The 21,671-nt window shown below is 39.3% G+C and overlaps 1 protein-coding gene across 1 annotated transcript in view; it reads right to left on the bottom strand.

The window, feature by feature from the left end:
* The window catches only part of FBXW11 (F-box and WD repeat domain containing 11), a 121,663-nt gene that overhangs the window by 32,377 nt on the left and 67,615 nt on the right, over positions 1-21,671 (bottom strand). Inside the window, 2 exon segments of the mRNA XM_032594212.2 lie at positions 8,833-8,835; positions 8,875-9,100. Coding sequence (XP_032450103.1) covers positions 8,833-8,835; positions 8,875-9,100 — 229 coding nt within the window.

Raw genomic sequence — 21,671 nt, 5'->3', positions numbered from 1 at the left:
TCTCCTTCTTATGGAGGTAGAATCCTCAAAAGCAAGAACCACATGTCTGTAAATTCTTAACCTTATGAGATTTATCCCACACAATGCAAGGGTCATCCCAAAGACAACAAGATTCAGAGTCTGCCTGACACTGCCCATCTAGTAAGGAAATCACAATTTTCATCAACGTTGCCACCTGTGAACTCCCATCCTATGGCTCTAGGCAAGTCTTCTGTAGCTACAAAAATAAAGCTCACCTCCCAGACCTATTGTAGTGGTGGGAACACTAGACGTATAGGCAGAAAATTTCAATTTCAAGTCAAGGCTCACCATGTAGCAGGTTCTCTGACATGAAACCAAATATTTAAACATAATCCTGAAACATCACTGCCCCCTTGGTCTTTTACCATTAAAAAATGGTAAGTACCAGTAACCACTGTCCTTTCGCATACTACCAGTAAGAATCAGATGGAAGAACTTTATAAAAGATTTTTAAGGCAACAAAACACCATATAAGGTAATTACTTGTTCTCTTTTTCAAGATAAATAGAAGCCATATAGTAGCATTAACTTTGCAGGCTGTAAGTAATTCTTTTAAAACTTCAGAGCTCAGTTTCCTCATCTGTATAAGATGGGGATAATAATCTCTATTTGAAAATATCAAAATGAGATGGTGCATTAAAATGCTTACAGACTAATGGTTTCTTCAACTCTGAGAATGACACTTTATACTCGTTCTTGATTGTGGTTTACAGGCTTTTCATATACTAATTCTCCTACTCTGGACTAGATCTAATATCCAAGCTCTGATCTGATCATAAAGACTACATACACTGAGACCACTATTTTTTCTGGTGACTGTCATTGTATCACAGTTAATGCAGTCAAGGATTTATACTGCCTTTATCTAAGTAGTCCTATCACAGTAGATTCCTACGATGAGTAAGATAAATAAATTCCTAGGCCTGATTTCCAAACGGATTTATAAAGCAATTCCCCCACGGTGCCCAGGTGGCTCAGTCAGTTATGTGTCTGGCACTCTTGATTTTGGCTCAGGTCACAATCTCTCGGTTCGTGGGATCAAGCCCCACATTGGGCTTGGTGCTGACAGTGTGGAGCTTGCTTGGTATTCTCCCTCATCTTCCCTTTGCCCTCCCCTGCTCACAGGCATGCTCTCTCTCTCTCTCTCAAAATAAATAAATAAACCTAAAAAATAAATTCCCCTAATTCTACATTTGTATGGCTAATGGAGAGGTGGAAGGGCAGCTTCATGCAAAGTTTATAGTTATCCTTACTGTAATTCACCTTTGAAGCTTAATCTGACCCTTGCATGTCACCTCTAGAATTCTGATTCTGTCATCCAGAAGAGTGGATATTCCACACCACATCTGCATGATGGGCAAATGTAGTAAGGTCTTTATCCCAAGTTATTGGCAAACATGTTAAATGGGTCAGAACCAAGGACAGCACCCATGATTCTAGATCTGTATTTCCATCGAGGCTACTGTGGATCCATTCATTAAATACTCACAGTACCAATACAGAGCCACTGGTTCTGTGGCCACACCGGATGTACTACTGTCCAGCCCACATCTCTCTATTCAGTGTTCGGATATTTGGAGAAAACTCTGCCCCCCATAAAGAACCCTATAACCTTTACCTTTGCACCATTCTTCTGACCTACTAATCTGATAGGCTTATCCCAATCTCCCACCCCACAATCAAGTGAATTTGGTATGGTTACTCTTTGTATTCCCTTGCTGGTGCTTCCTACATAAAGTTGGTATTGTATTTTTGTTTACAAGTTGGCAAGGAGCTGCTTTGTATCCCTTTTTTAACATATATAACCCAAGTTCATGACACAAAAATTATAAAATGCATATAAGCAAAATTTTTAATCCTTAAATCCTCTCAGAGATAAAGGTTCCTAGCATTCTGTATACATCCTTATAGGTTTACACAACCCTACACGGTCTCTTCAGCTGCAAATTAATTAAATTTGATAATCCATTTTAAAAGTCTGCCACAGTATAACATTAAATTTACTAGCCAATATCCCCCAAGTACACCCAACCTCAGGTCTCCAGCTCTTAACACCAGGAAGTCTGCTCATCAATCATCTCAGAGTACATCCATGCAGGGCTACCAAATGCAGTTGTACAAGCTGTAAAGGGTACAACTGTACCTAGTAGCTCTGCCTAGGGTTTTCTAATGTTTGTTTATTTTGAGCTGCAGAGAGAGATGGAGAGACGGAGAGATGGAGGGAGAGAGGGAGAGAGAAAGAGTGAATCCTAAGCAGGCTCCATACTGTCAGAGCAGAGCCCAATGTGGGGCTGGAACCCACGAACTCTGAGATCATGACCTGAGCCAAAATCAAGTCAGACACTAACCGACGGAGCCACCCAGGCGCCCCTCTGCCTATGGTTTTCAATTATTCTCAACGTTCCACAATTCTGAAAAATCACAACTCTGTGTTCAATCACTACCCTGGCACACAATGTCTTTAGGTCTACTTGTCTATAGAGCTATGGTTTCCTTTTTGTGTATCTCCATGATCATGTTCGTGGGATTCATGATCCTTTCTTCCATTTGCATTTAAATCAGGGAGATCCATGGATAATCATAGGGTACTTGTACCTCTCCACTGCTAGGGCTGACAAATTTACTGACAGAATTTCAAATTTCAGAATCTCTCTGCCCTCTACAATCACATTTTCTTTTAGCACCTCTAATCATGGGCTAATAGATTTAGCTCTTCTCTGAATTTTTCTAATTCTGGTACTTATCTCATCTAGTTTCTCACATTCCTATGAGAACAGTCACCTTTCAAGGTCCACATTATTTCCATATCGTCAACTAAATCCTCTTAATTGGTTATAAACACACCCCTAACCAATTCCCCTCATGAGTCCCTCGCTCTGAGTGATGAAATGCATAGTGAGATAAGAATGCATCAGATAGTTGCTTTCTCACTGCAACTCAGTGCAACTTCCTCAATGACTGCAACACCTCCATCGTCTCTATCTGAGCTGGGAAAGTGGCATCCATCCAAGTCTTCTACCTGGCTGGGTGGTCCAGGAGCTGGCTCTCAGAAGCCTGTGTAGTTGTAGTTGAATCACTTAGGGCAAGTGATTTTTAAAAATAAACAGGGGCACCTGGGTGGATCAGTCAATAGCATATCTGACTCTTGGTTTCAGCTCAGGGTCCTCAGGTCATGACCTCATGGTTCGTGGGACTGAGCTCCGAGTGGGAATCTGTGCTGACATCGTGGAGCCTACTTAGGATTCTCTCTCCACCCCACTCGCTGTCCCTCCCCCATTCATGTGTGTCCCTGTGGGCTCGCTCGTTCTTTCTCTCAAAAAAAAAAAAAAAAAAACAAAAAAAACAAAAAACAAAAAACAACTTAAAATAAAACAAACAAAACACCACCACCAAAAACAGATTCCCTGGACATTTTTTTGGTCTACTGAATCAGCGTGTTACATGGTGAAGACCAGGAATCTGTCTTTTAGAAGTGCCACCAGATAATTCTGATACTGGGAACTACTGCCTTATAGCAATTGATATCCTTTTTCGTCTAGTGATAGTCTAATGACTATCACTGAGTTTCTACATAAGGAAATCTCAAACACATCTTTCCTCCCTTTCAAATGCCATCACTCCAATCCAGCCACATCTCCATCATATCTAGAAGACTGACTTCCCTTGCATAATGCTTTAAGTTCAACGCCATCAATTCCAGGAGGCAGGGCATTTCAGTCTCTTGGAAAATGCACTGGCTGTAGAGTCAGATAACCTGGGTGAAGCAAATCAGTTTTCCTTTTGGATCTCAGTCTCCCATAAAATAGGAATAATATTAGACACCTGTCATGAATGATCTGATATGTGCACAGTAACACTCTGACAACAGTTATTCTCAATATCCTCATTTACAGAGAAGGAACTTCTTAGCCTTGTTGGGAAGGTTAACAGGAGAAGGTTACGAAGGAGCCAGATACAGAGCAGTCTCTTGCTAAGTGTCAGTCTCTGCTCCCTTCCCTCATCTCCAAATCCCCTTAACTGCTACCATGGTCAAAGAAACTAAGCAATGTTGCTCTTGTTATTTTCCACAAGAACAACGCTGAACAGCTCCTCTAGTAAAGCACTAAAGCCCATTCTAACATCTTGGTGCTAAGTCGCATATCCCCTTAAATGTCAGCATAACAGGAATCCCACAACCTCTATGAGAAACACTTAGAACAGTATCCCCAGGAGCCAAGCAGACCATGTAACTTTTCTCGTTTCAAGCCTATTCAGGACAAAGAAGTTACTGAAGAAGGTGGGCCATCTGCTCAGGCCAGAAAAGTGCTTTGAAGTGTTAAAACTAAGCATTTCTTAAGTACCAATATCTGGCTCTCATTTCTCTATCTTGCTGAGACCCCCCCCCCCCCCGTCTCCCACTACCACCTCCCTTTCCCAAGGCAACAAGAGGACACATTATGGTTTCAGAAAATGAGGCCAGAATACGTCACACCACAATGCTGAAGAAGTGCTTCTGTTGCTAATTATAGGCACCAGACGAAGGTCTGGAAAAATTTCAACAATAAATTAAAACAATTAAGAGGCACAAATTTCAAAGCTCAGTATGTAAACAACACTATATCAAAATGAAAACTCAAATGGATAATGTCACTTCAATGCCCTTGACTACAGCCAGTTTTAACACAGCTGCTTAGATCATACAATTACAGAAACTTTTATTATTTTAGAAACACATTTCAAAGGGCAGCTGCAAAGAAATTTCCTTCCCCACCCACTCCTGCTGTCCCTTCCTAGTCACAGATCTAGTGGTAAAATCTGAACTTAGCAACCTTTTGAAAGAAAAAACAATGCAACTGCTGACAGCAATAGGATGTCAATGGATGCCTTTAACTTGGCATATACAGACCTAAGGATTCAGACAGAAATGAAGTGAAATGACACTCAAGTCACAAAGCTCAACATTTTGTTGTCCCAACAAAAATGGCACAAGCATCTACCTCTATGATGTCAGGATGAATCAATTCAGAAATTAGCAGGTGAATAATTAAAACTTCCTGGCAACAAATCTTACTACCTCTGGAGAAGCAGGTGTTCCTGTCTCTCCAGGTTTTTTTTTTTTCTTTTTTCTTTTTCTTTTTAAAGCTACCATCCTCACAATACCCACCAGATGTCAGGCATATTACATACCTTGTCTTTAATCTTTACAATATCCCATGAAGTATTATTATTATTATTCCCATACAGATAAGGACACGGAGGCTCCAAAAGTGGGCTCACGTAACTATCAAGTGCAGGGGGTTGGGATTCAAATTTAGGGACTGTCTAAATCCAACACCCACACTCTTTCCACTCTGTCATGCTGGTCCTTGGCCCTACACCCAGCCTGAAGCCTCAGCTATGCTCTCTCAAGACCTTTGATTTAGTCTGTCACATTTACAGTCCATAACGGTTTATCGCCCTTACTTGGGGATAAGACAAATGAATAACCATGGCCAGGAAGCTAAGTGTTTCAAATTCTTAATTGCTCAGTACCTCACCAAAAACATCGCCAACGCTTATCATCCTCTTTGAAGTACAATCTGCCTTCTACTTCAAATGATGTAAATTTTCCCTTTAACAACAGTTCTACAAACCACAAACTTAGCCTGCAGAAATTGACATTGCAGACTAAACATTTACCATGATTTTAGAAAAGCATATCATAATTATCACTTTTTCCACTGAACCAAAAGGAGCCAGAGACCACAAACATTTTCCATTTTCCCTATACTGACAGGTATGATATTCACAGTAAGCATTAAAAAGCGGAGAACTACAGACAATTTTTATAGAATTAATGGTTTTCCCAATCAAAAGAAGTCTTAACTTGACAACTGAAACAGTTAAAACTTCAACTCAAGATCATCTATGGTAAAAGTTCAACACCAAACTAGAATAGTGATTACTAAGTTGCTCCATACATTATTAAATTTAAGTATGCACGTACACATGGACCAGTTTCTCCCCTAATACTCTTAAGGCAGGGTCTGTGTTAAGGAACTAATGCCAGGTTTAATCCAAGTCTACTAGACACGAACACAATCAACTTGGCCAGCTTGTCCCCAGCTATTAGATTCGTATGTATGATATATACTGACATATGTATATATGTTCAGATCAATCCTGTTAAAAACAAATAGCATTTTTAACAAAATATTTCCATGTCCCAGCCAATGGTCCATTCATTTCATGTAATATTCAATACCACAAAATTCCACTTTAACAGAGATATGGACAATGCCTTAAATTCGCTGTAATGAAACTGAATGTATGCAATTATAATAACCATATTTATATACATAACACATGTTCATCTGTTCTGTCTCTTCTCCAAGACTGTACACTCCCCAAGAGAAGGGGTTGCCTCTGGACTACACTCTGCAAATCAAGAGAACTTCAACAGTGCCACCTTGTGGATATTCTGTAATACAAGGTGAGTTTCCTGGCACTCTAAATGTTTGAGAAGCAAATTACAGGCAAAAATAAAATAAAACCAAAGCAGCAGAAAGCAAGCAAACCAAAAAACAACAGGTTTCCTTGAGCAAATGGAGGCATAGTTTCAAAGCACTTATGAGGAACAAGTACCATCATCGAATATTTAACTGTCTGATCTTTTCTAGATATGAGATGAACCTGAGTCCACAGAAAGGCTTGGCTGCTGGAGGTTCTGAGTTCTGGCACTGCTCATACCAGAGAGACGGCACCACATGGTCAATCACCTTACTTAAACTCACTTATAATTCTCTCCCCCTGAACCCCTCACCCTCCTTCCCTCTCACACAATTAAAACCATATCTGTTTCCTCCTTTCTCCCTATCATAAATAACTGGGCTGTAAATTGGGTTGTAAACATGTATTCTATACTATGGCCAATAAGAATTTTCCAGAGTAATCCTAGCAATTTCAGCCTTTGCACTAACTTTTGAACCAGCCCCCACCATCACCCACAATTCAATCACCACAATAACCAAGGATGTATGATCTTCGTCATTTCATGAACTTTCTCTGATCCTTGGCTTCTGGTCTATAGAGTGAGAAAGAGGATTAAGTGATGGCTAAGATCCTTCGTAGCAATTAAATACTACACAATTCTAGAAAGAGAGGGTTCTTATTTTCTTTCTAGAAATACTAATGAATGAAATGGAGCAAACAGTGCTATATTTCAGCATAAAATAAACCAGAAGAGTCAAATTTCCTAAGCTAACTCTAAATATCCTTACACTCCCACTGTAGAAAGTAAATGTACACATTTTGGAAGAAAGATTCGAAATTCAAAGTGGCCTTTCAATTTGTCTGAGACCTGAGAACAGCTCCTATTTGCCATGAAATACTTAGAGCATGGAGTCCTGATGCACTGTAAATCACAGACAAGCTAAGGAAGGAGCCTCCTCTTTGAAGAGAAGAGCTCTTCTTTGAAGAGAAGCTCTGACGGGACAGGGCTGGTGGCAACGGCAACTTTTATCCCTGGCTATTTCTAGGTCTACCCTGGCATGGCAGTTATATCCTCTAGACCCACAATGACCATTATTAGAAGAACATTCTGGCCAGCATTCTCTTCAGAAATCTATCTTACCTAGCCAAATTTAAAATTAAAGTTAAACTCAAACTTAAGGAAGAAGGAGAAGGAGGAGGAGGAGGAGGAAGAGAAATAAAGAGAGAAACACAGAATTAATGAGTGATCAAAATCAAAGTGGGCATAAAACAGGCAGAGCACAGAGGCTTTTTAGAGCAGTGAACCTATTCAATATGATACGATAATGGCAGATACTGTCATTACACATTTGTGCAAACCCAAAGAATGCACACCAAGAGTGACCCCTAATGAGTATGGAGTGGGTGATAATAATGTGTCAATGTAGGCCCATGTGTCCCAGAACAAATGAGCCACCTGGATGGGAGGTTAACGGGGGAGGCTGGATGGGATGGTGATAGTGAGGTAGGATGGGGATATGGAGACTATATGAATTCTCTGTATTTTCCATTCAATTTTGCTCTGAACCTAAAACTACTCTAAAAAAATAGTTTCTCTCTCTTTTTTTTTTTTTTAAATCAAAGTAAACTTAACCAGAGGAGTATGGGGATGGGAGGAAGAGGGAGAGAGAGAGACAGAGAGGGAGGGGGAGAGAGAAAAAGAGAAGTGGGGGGAGAAGATCCAGAAATAAGTTTTTCAAAAAATGTAATAAAGACATGCCATCAGTTTTCCAAGACATTTGTACCATTCCCTACCCTAAGTGTCATTTTAAGTACAAATGAACACTAAACTTTGGGATACTGCTTAAACATAAATGCTGTAGGAAAAATTATCTCATATATTTTTAAATTACTTATAAAAGCAAAATCCAGATTATATATAGGCTACATCAAAACTAACAGCATAGGGATGCCTGGGTGGCACAGTCAGCTAAACGTCCAACTCTTGATTTCAGCTGAGGTCTTGATCTCACAGTTCATGGGATCAAGCTCTGCATTGGGCTCTGTGCTGACAGTACACAGCCTGCTTGGGTTTCTCTTTCCCTCTCTCTTTGCCTCTCCCCCACCTCAAAATAAATAAACACTTTAAAAAACAGGATAGCATTAGCTCATTAAACTAAACAATGGTATGACCAATGATCAACACCACTAATCGTGGCAACTGCCTACATTTCCTATACAGATCCTAAATTATAACTCCTTTTCCAACGCCATAATAAAATATAGTATGGGTACCAAAGAAACTCACACTGTAGTCACACTGTACTCATTCATTCATTTCACAAATATCTACTGATTTCTGCGTAGGCCCTTGGACTAGACATTCTTCTACTGCTCAGCTTTTTAAAAGACAAGTACAGTTACCTGGTAAAGCGGTAATAAAGTCCCGCTGCAACATGGGCTTCAGGTAAGAGTTAATATGTCCATGCTGATAATGACACATTCGTGAAATAAGGTGTTCCACAAATTCCACTTGATCTGATTCAGACCACTGGTCAAAATATTTAATACACAAGTCTTTTTCTTTTTGATAGTTTCCTTCTGATGGCCTCTTTCTGGAGACGATCACAGATGATGTTCCATTACTTATCTATTTTAGAAAAATAAACAAAAAAATAATTAGTTTGACAAAGAAAAAAACTCTAATTAGTATTTTATTGGAAACATTTTTCACCCTGTGTATTTAATCTTAAAATACCAGCTATACCCTGAAGCCAAACTCATTCCTTTATTAATTCATTCATGAAGTAATTTAAAACGTATTTAGGGCCTCAAATTAAGTCTCTAAAGTAAATGTCGAATTTACAGCTATTTATAAAGCTATCTGGTGTCCCAAGTCATCATTCTCCAATGCTTATTCCAAAACCATGTGGTTATTAGATAACCAATGTCAGAGATAACTATCTTAGAGAACGTGCTCAACTTGGCAAAGTAGCAACTGATTGACTATAGTAGTTTGCTTTACTTCTTCAAAGATCAAAGTCAATGCTATATTCATCTAGCCAATGGTTCTCACACCTGTGTGTGCATCAGAGTAACAAGAGGGCTTCTTAACAGACAGACTGCCAGGCTCCACCACAGATGTCCTCATTCTATAGGTCTGGAGTAGAGCCTGAGAAGTTGCAAGTTCCCAGGTGGTATTGGTGCTGATGGTCCGGAGAATGCACTTTTAGAGACCACACTTTGAAAACCACTGGTCCATTTAATGAAGAAATCTGAAGGCAATTCAATCTAAAAATTGAACCCATCTCCAAACTGTTACCAGAGTTACTAGACTGCTAGCAAATAACAGTTTAGACTTTCACTCCTTTTTTTTCTTCACCTACTCTGAAAGCAACCCAAGGTGAACCACATACACCTCAAAAGATTCTCATCCTATAGAGTTGGTCGATGATATCCCACAGACTCCTATACTACCTATGCATCATTTCTCCTCAAGCTACATGGATGATGGTTCTTGCATAAAACCAGTATATTTCTTAAAAATAAAACTACATATACTTTATCTGACAACAGCATCAAAAAAAAAAAAATTGGAATCCCCAGACTGAAGCCACAACTGCCACTGGTGTTATGAGGCTCAGTAACATCCCTGTTTAAAACCAAAATACTTCAATGTTTTGTCAAACATTTGCCAAGCTATCTACCAGTCACTCCTTTGAGAGCCCCTTCATGTGTAACACCAGAATAGCCTAGAAGAGAATTTTGAAAACTGAAGAGTTATATTACAGACATGCATTAACTCCATGCACGAGCTTATCTCAGAAGTTTTACACAGAAAGAACCAAGAGCTTTGTATCCACTATGTCCCCTAATTTAACTGAATCTATCCCAGAAAGAAGACATCCTTCATGAATAACCAAAGGAGGTCTGACTTTCCTTATTAAAATCTTATATATTCATACCTCTCTGCAGCAAGTTTTTTATGTCCACATTTAAAGGTACATAGTGAAAAGGCATTCACCTCCCATCCATTTATCTTACTACCTCCTTCTCTAGGAATGTTCCCCCCCCCACCCCCGCCGGAAATTGGATGGAGAGGCTCACTGACACTGGGTACCACCAGAGGGCAGCATTGAACAGAAATTTATGATTGCTGCTTGTAGTTAAGACCTCTATCTGACAGAGCCCAAAAATCAACGTTCAAAAAAGTCAGAAGTGAAATTCTTCACGGTGGTGAGTATCAGCTAGTATAAGGGACATCTCTGCTACTTTTAAGTATAAGGATGTGAGTATAATGTTATAGTAACTGCCCGACTATAGGCAACTGGTTTTACAGCAAATAATAATACATCTACATAAGGTACTATAATGAAACCATTAAAATTAGGTTTATATAGTAACATCTTAATACAAGAGAACATGTTTATGAAACAATATTAAGGAACAAAAGACAAGATGCAGAATTTTATACAGCATACAATCACGGTTAGTTTGTGCAATGGGGAACACCAAGACAGAATAAAGGATCTATTAAAAAACAGCCGTTATTCCTTCCTCCTTCTTTTCTACATTTTACTCATTGTAACTTGTCAAAATAATTGCTTCCTGACAGGTTAAATATATGGTAACAACTTGCATTTGTGTACTGCTTTATAATTTCCAAAATACTTTCACATCCATTATCATTTGATAAGCAAAGAGATTATTATTTCATTACAGAAGGGTTCTTAAACATCTAACTTCCCTACAGCATTGGTATACCATTAACTAGTTAACTAAAAGAACTTACGAAAGAAAAACTGAAAGCCAAAATGTTAAGAACCACTGTGAACTGAAAAATCAATAGTCAATGAAGAGAACCCTATTGGAAAATACGGAGCATGAAGGAGGAACAGACATCAAGCTGCACACAGTTCCCCCCGACGCAGTGGCAAGTGCACAGTTCTACAGCACGTTTCCCATTTCTACTTCTAGCACCTGCTGAGCCCAGATTTTCCTACATTGTTTGCTTTGCTTATTTCATCGTAATTTGTTGGGCATACTTTATTCTTGCTAACTCATCTACTCCTCTCATTTCAAATCAAATGAACGCAGAGAATATTTTTTAACATTATTCTCTTCATCTTTAGGTTTATTTGCCTCTTACTGTGTCTTTCTGAGGGGCCAAAGTTATTTGCACCCTAATGGTTGATGGAAACGATCCAATCATGAAACTTTACCTAGCATCCCTCCCCATAGCTAGGGCAAAAAAAACCCTGGGGAATTGGGAGGGAAAACTGGCAGGACTAAAAAGAACCAAGAAGCAAGAAAGGAAAGGGCAAACTAACAAGAATGGGGAAGAAGGGTGAGGGTAGGGAGACAAAATCACCAATGCACACACACTGGTTATGGCATGGTGCTATTCTGGTGACAAAGGATGCCACCACTGACCATCTTTGGCTTGGACTGTGGCGACAAACTGAGTATTTTAGGCTACAGACACTTCAGAATCTTTGTAGCAACCCAAAATTTTTTACTATTCGTAATGACACTTCCTGAGGAACAGAAGATAAATTAGGGTGAATTCCAAAACTAGCAAAATTGCACAAAAGAAAACAAAACGCTTGCTTGGCTCTGGTTTTCATTGAGGACATGAGCTGAGGGAGCATCTTATCTATAGTAAGTCAACTGCTCTTATCTGTGCGTCGTCATTCCTACCTGCCAAAGAGTATTTTTCTTTGGGGAATCATCTTCATTTTGATCCTCCATAACTGAAGTGTTCTAAGGGGGGGAAAACAGGTTATTTGATTATGCCGAGTTTTGCAAATCCTCACCAACCATATAATTTTGAAAACCCAAAGTAGAATGTACCAACACCAACCCAAGAACTATTTGGCTTGTGACTAACAGATGCCATTTTGGGGTCAAAAGGGTTGTGCTCATCTTCATACATTAGTTGAAGTTACAGTTAGTTGCTGGACAAAACTAAGCATAAAGTCTTTATTTATGGAAGGCTGGGCATACCTTAGAAAACAAGCTAAATTATGGGGACTGGGGCTGAGGCTCTACCTCAACCATCACTGTTATTCTTTTAACTTGTGGCAAGAAGCCACGGAGACCCCACTTAGTTCTTTGATTGCACAAACATTACTAGAATGTCTGCCTATTCAGTAATCCATCCCAACCATCACCAGCAATTAGGACCTGCCAAGCTCTGGAAGTCCCCCCTTTCTCTTTCCTTCCTTGATAACCTTGCTTTTCTAGACCGGCTTTGCAATCTCCCTTAGCAAGCACAGTGGTGGGTGCCCCAACTCTTCCCTGAAGGGGAGGATGCTGGTAGCCAGGTAACAATCTGGCTTGCCTTGGGAATGCATTAGCTTTTGATTTTTTGTGTTTACCGCACAAAGAGGCACTGTGTGATATTCTTTCTAGTGACCTAGTCGCTCAATAGATGCCCATTAACTAGAGATTATACATGATTGGATTTTTCCCTTTGAAGCTCCTACCTAATGGCTAAATGGAAACTTAATGAGAAGGGGAAGTGGGGAGAGTAGTGCTCCGAAGGAATAACAATTCAAGAACCTCTCAAGATTCTTTCCCAAACCTAAAGTTCTAAGATTGGGGTACAAAAGATAAACTGTAACCCTCCACAGTATTATTCAAAAGAATCCTATAGATCTGTTAAGTCACTGGTGTTTACAAGATTCTGTTTACTGCCTTTAGGGATAAGCCTATCTCTCAAAACTTCCCTATTTTTCCTTTTTTTTCTTCAAGTCATAAAATGTTTGCACCCACACAGTATTTCCCAACGTGGGTAATGACAGGAAGAATCACTACAGAACACTAGTGCTTTGCAGGTCACATAGCTCGCTCTGATCAGGAATACAGTATGTAGTACAGCAGTGAAAGGCTTTGAAACCAGAGAGACGTTACATTTGTGAGGTGGTCACTTATCAGTGTGTGTGTGTGTGTGTGGTGGTGTGTGTGTGTGTGTGTGTGTCTCTGAGTAAGGTTGTTTTACCCATGGACAAATACAAACCATATAGAGGTACTGTGGGATGGAGACTCCCCAGCACAGTGCTGGTGTGTAACTGGTACTCAAAAAATCATTCATAGCCCAGCCTTTGAAGATGCTACTTTCCTTAAGTGTTATCGTCTCACACCTTTTAACCTCAGGCTTTGACAGAATGGCTCCAGATGGCTGCCTGTAGAGAAATCCACTGGCTCCCTCAATAAAATCTACAAGTCCCACAGTGCCAAGGTCTGCAACGGGGGAGAAGGGCAAACGGTCAGGGTTCCCACATGTGAAAGCCAACCATGAGCTAGAGAGGAAGACATTGTGTCCAAGAGTCCAAAACAGGTCTAGAGTAGACGGTAATAAATGATCCTGAATGGGAAGAAGAGGGTGGAGAAGAGAAAAACCAAAAGTAGTACTTCTCTCTCCATGTAATTTTCCTTTTACTGCTATCTTGAAGGACTTAAGATTCATAAAGCTGGCAGGGGAGTGAACAAAGTGGAAACAGTGACTTATACATCATCTGCTGGGTCCAACTAGTAGTTACAAAGCCATCTTTGCAAGGTCACAATGTCCTGGGTTCTAAGAGAGTAACAAGAAGAAACCATGGCTGGAACCATGAAGAGTAAGTGTATAAAGTAGAAGAAAAATGGCAAGTCCCTGCCCCCATCTTCAGGCACCTGAGGAAATGTATGAGGAATGCATATATGTAGGGTTTTAAACTAAAAACTTTTGGGGCGCCTGGGTGGCTCAGTTGGTTAAGCATCCGACTTCGGCTAAGGTCATCATCTCACAGTTGGTTGGGTCCGAGCCCCATGTTGTAGGGCTGACAGCTCAGAGCCTGGAGCCTGCTTCAGATTCTGTGTCTCCCTCTCTCTCTGCCCCTCCCCCATTTAGGCTCTGTCTCTCAAAAATAAATACAATGTTAAAACAACTAAAGTAAAAACTTCTGTTATACAGGAGTCTGAACCCACCAGAACTCTTCTGACCTAAGCTACCTAAATACTTTCCTTACTCAGGGAGGAAATAAAAAGTCAGAAGTCCCTACAGATTACACAAGAAACAACTGTCTTTCTTCCTTTCACTCATTCCAAAACAGAGAAATGGTGTTTATTTATACAGATGAGAAAGAAACAACCCCTCTAATAAAAATAGCAACTATTCTCTTAAGGCTTGATAAAAGTGGATAAAAAGATACGATTTAATAAAATTGTATTAATAAAGCCCTGGGGTGGCCGGAATAGCTCCCCCATCATACATATCTTTTCAACTTCTCTTATAAGCCCTGAGGAGAAGCTGCCGAAGGGAAAATGCACTCTGAAGCTACATTGATCAGAGGATCATTTCCCAAGAGTCTTCCAGGGTGACACAAGAGACGCTCAGAGAAAAAAGCGTCCCACGGTCTAATAAAATCTGACAAATGCTATATGCTGCACAAACACTTGCTCTCTTCCCTCCCCACCTCCGAGGTTAAAAACCACTTCATTAAGGGGCACCTGGGTGGCTCAATCGGTTAAGCATCCGACTTCAGCTCCGGTCATGATCTCACGGTCTGTGAGTTTGAGCCCCACATCGGGCTCTGTGCTGACAGCTCCGAGCCTGGAGCCTGCTTCAGATTCTGTGTCTCCCTCTCTCCTCGCCCCTCCCCTGCTCATGCTCTGTCTCTCTCTGTCTCAAAAATAAATAAAACATTAAAAAAAAAAACAACACTTAAGACACTAAAGGTTCAGAGATGTCTCGTAAGTAACAATCAGGTTAAGATAGTTTAACCTAGCTTTCCCAAGTTTGTTGGACATGGACACCTCTCTTATTATAACAATACCTCATTTAACAAGAGCTCAGCAAATACTGGAAAACACTGGACTAGGGCAATAGCATGCAGAAGTCCTCCCTCCTCTCACTTCACCAGACCCAGGTTTCTGGGAGACAAAGGAAATGACCACTTTGGTAGGCACAAAATATTCCGAGTCTCCTCTCATCTTTCCCAGACTGCTTTATGAGCTGAGTCTATGTGTAGGTACAAAAAGCTCTAAGTCGTGATACATCTTTGCCAGTAGGTGCCACCAGCTAAGAGAATATATGTCACTTGGAAAAATCTACTTAAGAGTTATATAAGAGAAATACATTTCCTACTTTAAAATGCTACAAATTCGGCATTATGAGTTTCATGACAGAAATGCTTATACAGGGGCACCTGGGTGGCTCAGTAGGTTAAGCGTCCAACTTTGGCTCAGGTCTGATCTCAAAGTTCGTGAGTTCAAGCCCCGCATTGGGCTCTGTGCTGACAGCCCAGAGCCTGGAGCCTGCTTCAGATTGTCTCCCTCTCTCTCTGTCCCTTCCCTGTTTGCACTTCCTCGCTCAAAAATAAACAAACATTAAAAAATTTTTTTAAGAAAGAGAAATGTTTATACAACATAAGATTTCATACAAAAGGAGCTTTACTCTTTAGAGGAAGCAAAAATAAAAAAAAAAACACAAAGGATCTGGAAAACATGGGAGCATTCTGCCATTTCTTTAGTGTTTAAAATTGGGGGACTTACACATTAAGAATGACAGACATATAATGCAAAAATGCTATTAGCTAACTTCATTGGGTCTCTAATCTAGGCTTGTTTCATACATTGCCTTTTAATTTTGAGGGAAAAAATATGAATGTATATATTGCAATTTTACAAAAAAAAATGAGGAACAGATAAGTAAGTGATTAAAAGTCACAAAGTTGGTAAATGAGAGATGCAGGAATCAGATCTAGGTCTGTTCTAATCTAATCTAATCTAGGTCTGTTCAATGTCCTTTCCGTACAGAAAAAACACATCTCAAGTATTTTCCAACTGCTTGGTTGTAGCCTATGAAGTTCATTTAATGGGCCGCAATCAGCATTTTCTAATAAAACGAAATTGAATCTGGGCATTCCCCTGCTCACAAAGGTAAGCATAACAAAAATCACAAGGGGTAAATAAAAGGAATGAGCAAAACCAGAACAGGAAAATTCAAATTAAGGAAAGAAAAACTCATTATTGCACAAGGAAAAACAATACTCAAGTCAAATCACTGAGTGACAAAGAGTTTTTAAAAATCTCTAAAAGTCGTAATTTGTGAGAGGATAATGTGTACTTTATATATACACTAAATATAAAATTCCACAAAATATATCAAGGAAAAAAGTTATACATATTTTTTTAATTTTTAAAACACCCTTGCATCTTTGACAGATCAAGTAGACCAAACAAATAAAAGCTTGGCTTTCCATAGAACATTAAAAAACAACTGTCAGAGCATCCCAGGCCACAGAAAAAGTATCAAATACAGTCAGAAATCAAGAAAAGATTATTGTGTTAAGATCAAGCCAAGCAGAAATGTCCAAATCTAGTTTGCCAGTTACTATGTGCCACAAATTCCAAAGATAAACAGAACAATGACTCACACAAATAAACCAAACACCTCTGTGTTGTTATTGTTAATTCCACCCAGGCCCCTAGTCTAACCTAAAATTCTTTCCCCTTAAACCTAAATCTTACCAACACATTACTGGTAAATGAGATCACTGAAGAGGGAGAAACATTCACTTGGAAAAAGAAGAGACAAGCTTTTCCAAAAAAGCAGTCCCCTCTCTCATAGTAATCTCACAACTCCAGAAGGAAGAAAAACATGAACGCATCTATGCATACATGACTTTTTAAAGCAACAACTCCAGCCACCATTAAACATAGCTAATCAAAAATCTTCTTGTCCCTCCACACAAATATCAACATATAGGAACAAACCAGTTGATTTCTTTCTACAATTAAAATAAAATTTTAAATTTAATTCTTTGGGAGTTTGTCTGAAATCACTGCCACGTAATCTCTATAATGTAGTAAATTCTGTCCCAGTTTATCTAATCTGCAGTTCTACTCACACTTCTAACTAGGTGTTTGGCTGTTCCTGACACTACATGACAAGATCATATCAAAGTATGTAGAAGAATGAACACAGGATAAAATTTTTCTTCCTTTCCTCACCACCAATTATTTTTTATTATTAGATATTTTTTAAAAAATTAAGCTATGGGGCGCCTGGGTGGCGCAGTCGGTTAAGCGTCTGACTTCAGCCAGGTCACGATCTCGCGGTCTGTGGGTTCGAGCCCCGCGTCAGGCTCTGGGCTGATGGCTCAGAGCCTGGAGCCTGTTTCCAATTCTGTGTCTCCCTCTTTCTCTGCCCCTCCCCCGTTCATGCTCTGTCTCTCTCTGTCCAAGAATAAATAAAACGTTGGAAAAGAAAAAAAAAAAAAATTAAAAAATTAAGCTACAATAATTAAGCAGTATGGTTCTGGCAAAGCAAGATCAATGAAACAAAATAGAAAGTCCAGAAACCGATCATTTATACTTACAAATCTGTGTATTTTAAAGTCAGAGTTTCAAATTGGTGAGAAAGAGATAATACTCTTTACGGGATTAAAAATAAAAGACGGGGGTGGAGGGCGCCTGGATGGCTCAGTTGAGGGTTTGACTCTAGATTTTGGCTCAGGTGATGATCCCAGGGTCTTGGAATCAAGTCCCCTGTGGGGCTCACATTGAGTGTGGAGCTGCTTTAAGATTCATTCATTCATTCTCTCTCTCTCTCCCTCCCACCCTCCCTCCCTCTGCCCCTGCCCTGTGCACACACGCACATGCTCGAAAAATATAAATAAAAATAAACAAAAGTTGGGCACCTGGGTGGCTCAGGTGGTCAAGCATGGGACTCTTGATCTCAGCTCAGGTCTTGATCTCATGTCTGTGAGTTCAAGCCCCACACTGGGATCCACACTGGGTGTGGAGCCTGCTTTGAAGGAATGAATGAATGAATGAATGAATGAATATAAAAACTTTTTAAAAATAAAGAAAAGTTAAAATGCTACCTCATATTACATCCCAATAAATACTATGGATACAAAGAATCAAGTGTGAAAAATTACAACCATAAAACTACTAAAAGCAAGCATACAGGAATTTCTACAAATTCATGGAACCAGGGAAAGGCTGTCTAAGCATGATACCAAAGACAGAAATAAATGTAGATTTGATTGGATAAAAAAATTCAAACTCATGATGTTCACAATAAATTTCAAAAACAAGTACAATACATTGGGGGAAGTATTGCAATGTATGATAAATAAGTTACTATATAAATATTTCTAATAAATTAATAAGGAAACCAAAACTAATACCCTAATAGGCAAATAAGAGTAAGTAGATATTTCAAAATGAGAAATTTAAATGGCCATCAAAAATGAACACCTACAACAATAAAAAGATGCAATTTTTCACCTACCAAAATTGGCAACTTTTATTTTTATGTACTCTACAGGAATTGGGCGCTCTGGTAAGATTATAAATTGTTACTTTTCAGAGAATATTTATCAATACATAACTTCAAAAGTACTACTTAACAATGGACCTAATTTAACTTTAGCTATTTTTCCTAAGGAACTGTATGTCTATAGAAAATTATAGCTACGACAATTTATAACATGGAAAACTAGAAAACAATGTAAATGTCCAACAACAGGGTATCATTTAAAAATATGATACAGGGGCGCCTGGGTGGCGCAGTCGGTTAAGCGTCCGACTTCAGCCAGGTCACGATCTCGCGGTCCGTGAGTTCGAGCCCCGCATCAGGCTCTGGGCTGATGGCTCGGAGCCTGGAGCCTGTTTCCGATTCTGTGTCTCCCTCTCTCTCTGCCCCTCCCCCGTTCATGCTCTGTCTCTCTCTGTCCCAAAAATAAATAAACGTTGAAAAAAAAATTTAAAAAAATAAATAAATAAATAAATAAAAATATGATACAGATGCCTGGGTGGCTCAGTCGGTTAAGCGTCCAACTTCGGCTCAAGGTCATGATCTCATGGTTTGTGAGTTCGAGCCCCGTGTTGAGCTCTGTGCTGACAGCTCAGAGCCTGGAGCCTGTTTCGGATTCTGTGTCTCCTTCTCTCTCTGCCCCTCCTCCACTTGTGTTCTGTCTCTCTCTGTCTCTCAAAAATAAATGTAAAAAAAAAAATTTTGTTTTTAATATATGATAGCAGAAATTTTTAGTTCTTTTTAAAAACATTTCTATTGAAGTATAATATAATAAAGGGTTTAATTCTCAGGTGTAACTAGTACTCAGACCAACATAAAGAACATTGCCAGGGTCCATAAATATTTTCCTCATATTACCTCCCAGTCATTAATGGCCAAAGGTAACCACTAATTTTTTTAATATCACCATAGATTTATACATTCGTTTTTGAACTTTTTTTTAATGTTTATTTATTTTGAGAGAGACAGAGACAGAAGAGACAGAGAGTGCACACATGTGCACAAGCAGGAAAGGGGCAGAAAGACGGAGAGTCCCAAACAGGCTTTGTGCTGTCAGCACAGAGCCCAATGTGGGTCTCAAATCATAAAATCATGACCTGAGCCAAAGCCAAGAGTCTGACACTTAACCGACTGAGCCACTCAGGTTGCTCCCATTTTTGAACTTTAAGTAAATAGATTCTTATCATATATACTATTTAGGTCTACCTTCTTTTGCTTAAAACTTTTATTTTATATTTTTTTTTTTTTTTTTTTTTTTTTTTTTTTTTTTTTTTCTTAAGTTTGTTTATTTTTGAGACAGAGAGAGACAGAGCATGAACGGGGGAGGGGCAGAGAGAGAGGGAGACACAGAATCGGAAACAGGCTCCAGGCTCTGAGCCGTCAGCACAGAGCCCGACGCGGGGCTCGAACTCACGGACCGCGAGATCGTGACCTGGCTGAAGTCGGACGCTCAACCGACTGCGCCACCCAGGCGCCCCTGATTTGAGATTCTTAAATACAGCAACAGTTCATTCTTTTTCACTGCTCTATATTATTTCAAAAAATATTTATTCTTTTTTACTACTGATTAACATGTAGGTCACTTCCACTTTTGGCATTTAAAATAATTCTGTCATGTCTGCTGGTGTACATGGGCAGGTATTTCTGTTGGGTCTATAGTAGGGGTGAACAATCAGATCATAAAATATAGTAATTTTTACTGTAAATGCTTAAAAATGCAGACAGTAATGCTGAACTTCAGGGTTAGATGTCATTCTCTGGCACTGACCACATCTAGGTGAACAAAGCCCCCAGGATGCAGCACAGAACTTGCAGAGCTCATGGTCGGATTAACCCATACATGAACTCTCCCTGACACATTGAGATGATCCTTACTGAAAAAGAGCAAAGTATTCCTAAATCAGAAGAGGTGGTTGCACCAAAGAAAAAGATATCCAAGAGGAAACTGGAGAAACAAAAACTTGCGGCCCAGGAATAAATTCAGAATAAAATAAATGTTAAAAAAAATAGCTTTTGACCATTTTTAATTGGACAGTCTTTTCTTATTCATTTCCAGAAATTCTTTATTTATCCTAGAATAGAGTCCCTTTCCAAATATATTTATTGCAAAGGTCTCCTCTTAATCTGTGGCTTAACTTTCCATTCTCTTAATGGTGTCTTTTGATAAAGAGAAGTAATTAATCTTAATTTTTTAATGTTTATTTATTATATAGTCTCCCATGGAGTAGCCTAGAAGTTTTACTTTTTTCCTCCCCGAAGTTTATTTATTTTGAGAGAGAGAGGGAGAGAGGGAGAGGGAGGGAGAGAGAGAGCACAGGCACATACATTGAGTGAAAACAGGGGAGGGGCAGAGAGAGGGAGAGAGAATCCCAAGCAGGTTCCATGCTGTCAGCACTGAGCCTGACTTGCTCTCTCAGGAACCGGGAGATCACAACCTGAGCCAAAACCAAGAGTCCAACACTTAACCAACTGAGTCACCCAGGTGACCCTATTTCATCTTTATACTTACATCTAAAATTCATCTATACTAATCTTTATGCAAAGTAGGAGTCAGCATTCATTATGTTTTTCAAATTGCAGTTTACAACCCACTGTGGTTTATAATACCAACTTAATGGACACCCAGCATGAAAGAAAGAAAGAAAGAAAGAAAGAAAGAAAGAAAGAAAGAAAGAAAGAAAAGAAAAGAAAAGAACACACAACACATCTCTTATTTCATCAATTCTAACACATATTTCTTCACATTTTAGTATCTCTGAAATTGAGACATTTCTTAACCATCAATGGCATCTTAAAACTGGTAGCATTTTTTTCTGAATGTTACAGAAAATGGCATATCTTACAATCTATGCTGTCTTATGTTTCACAGTGGAATACAGTATACATTGGGGTGACTTTAGGAATGTATGTT

Source organism: Lynx canadensis, chromosome A1 (assembly GCF_007474595.2).
Source record: "Lynx canadensis isolate LIC74 chromosome A1, mLynCan4.pri.v2, whole genome shotgun sequence".
In the NCBI taxonomy this organism is placed as follows: Eukaryota; Metazoa; Chordata; class Mammalia; order Carnivora; family Felidae; genus Lynx; species Lynx canadensis.
The sequence above is the reverse complement of the archived record's forward strand: the minus strand, read 5'-3'. Positions and strand labels throughout refer to the sequence as shown.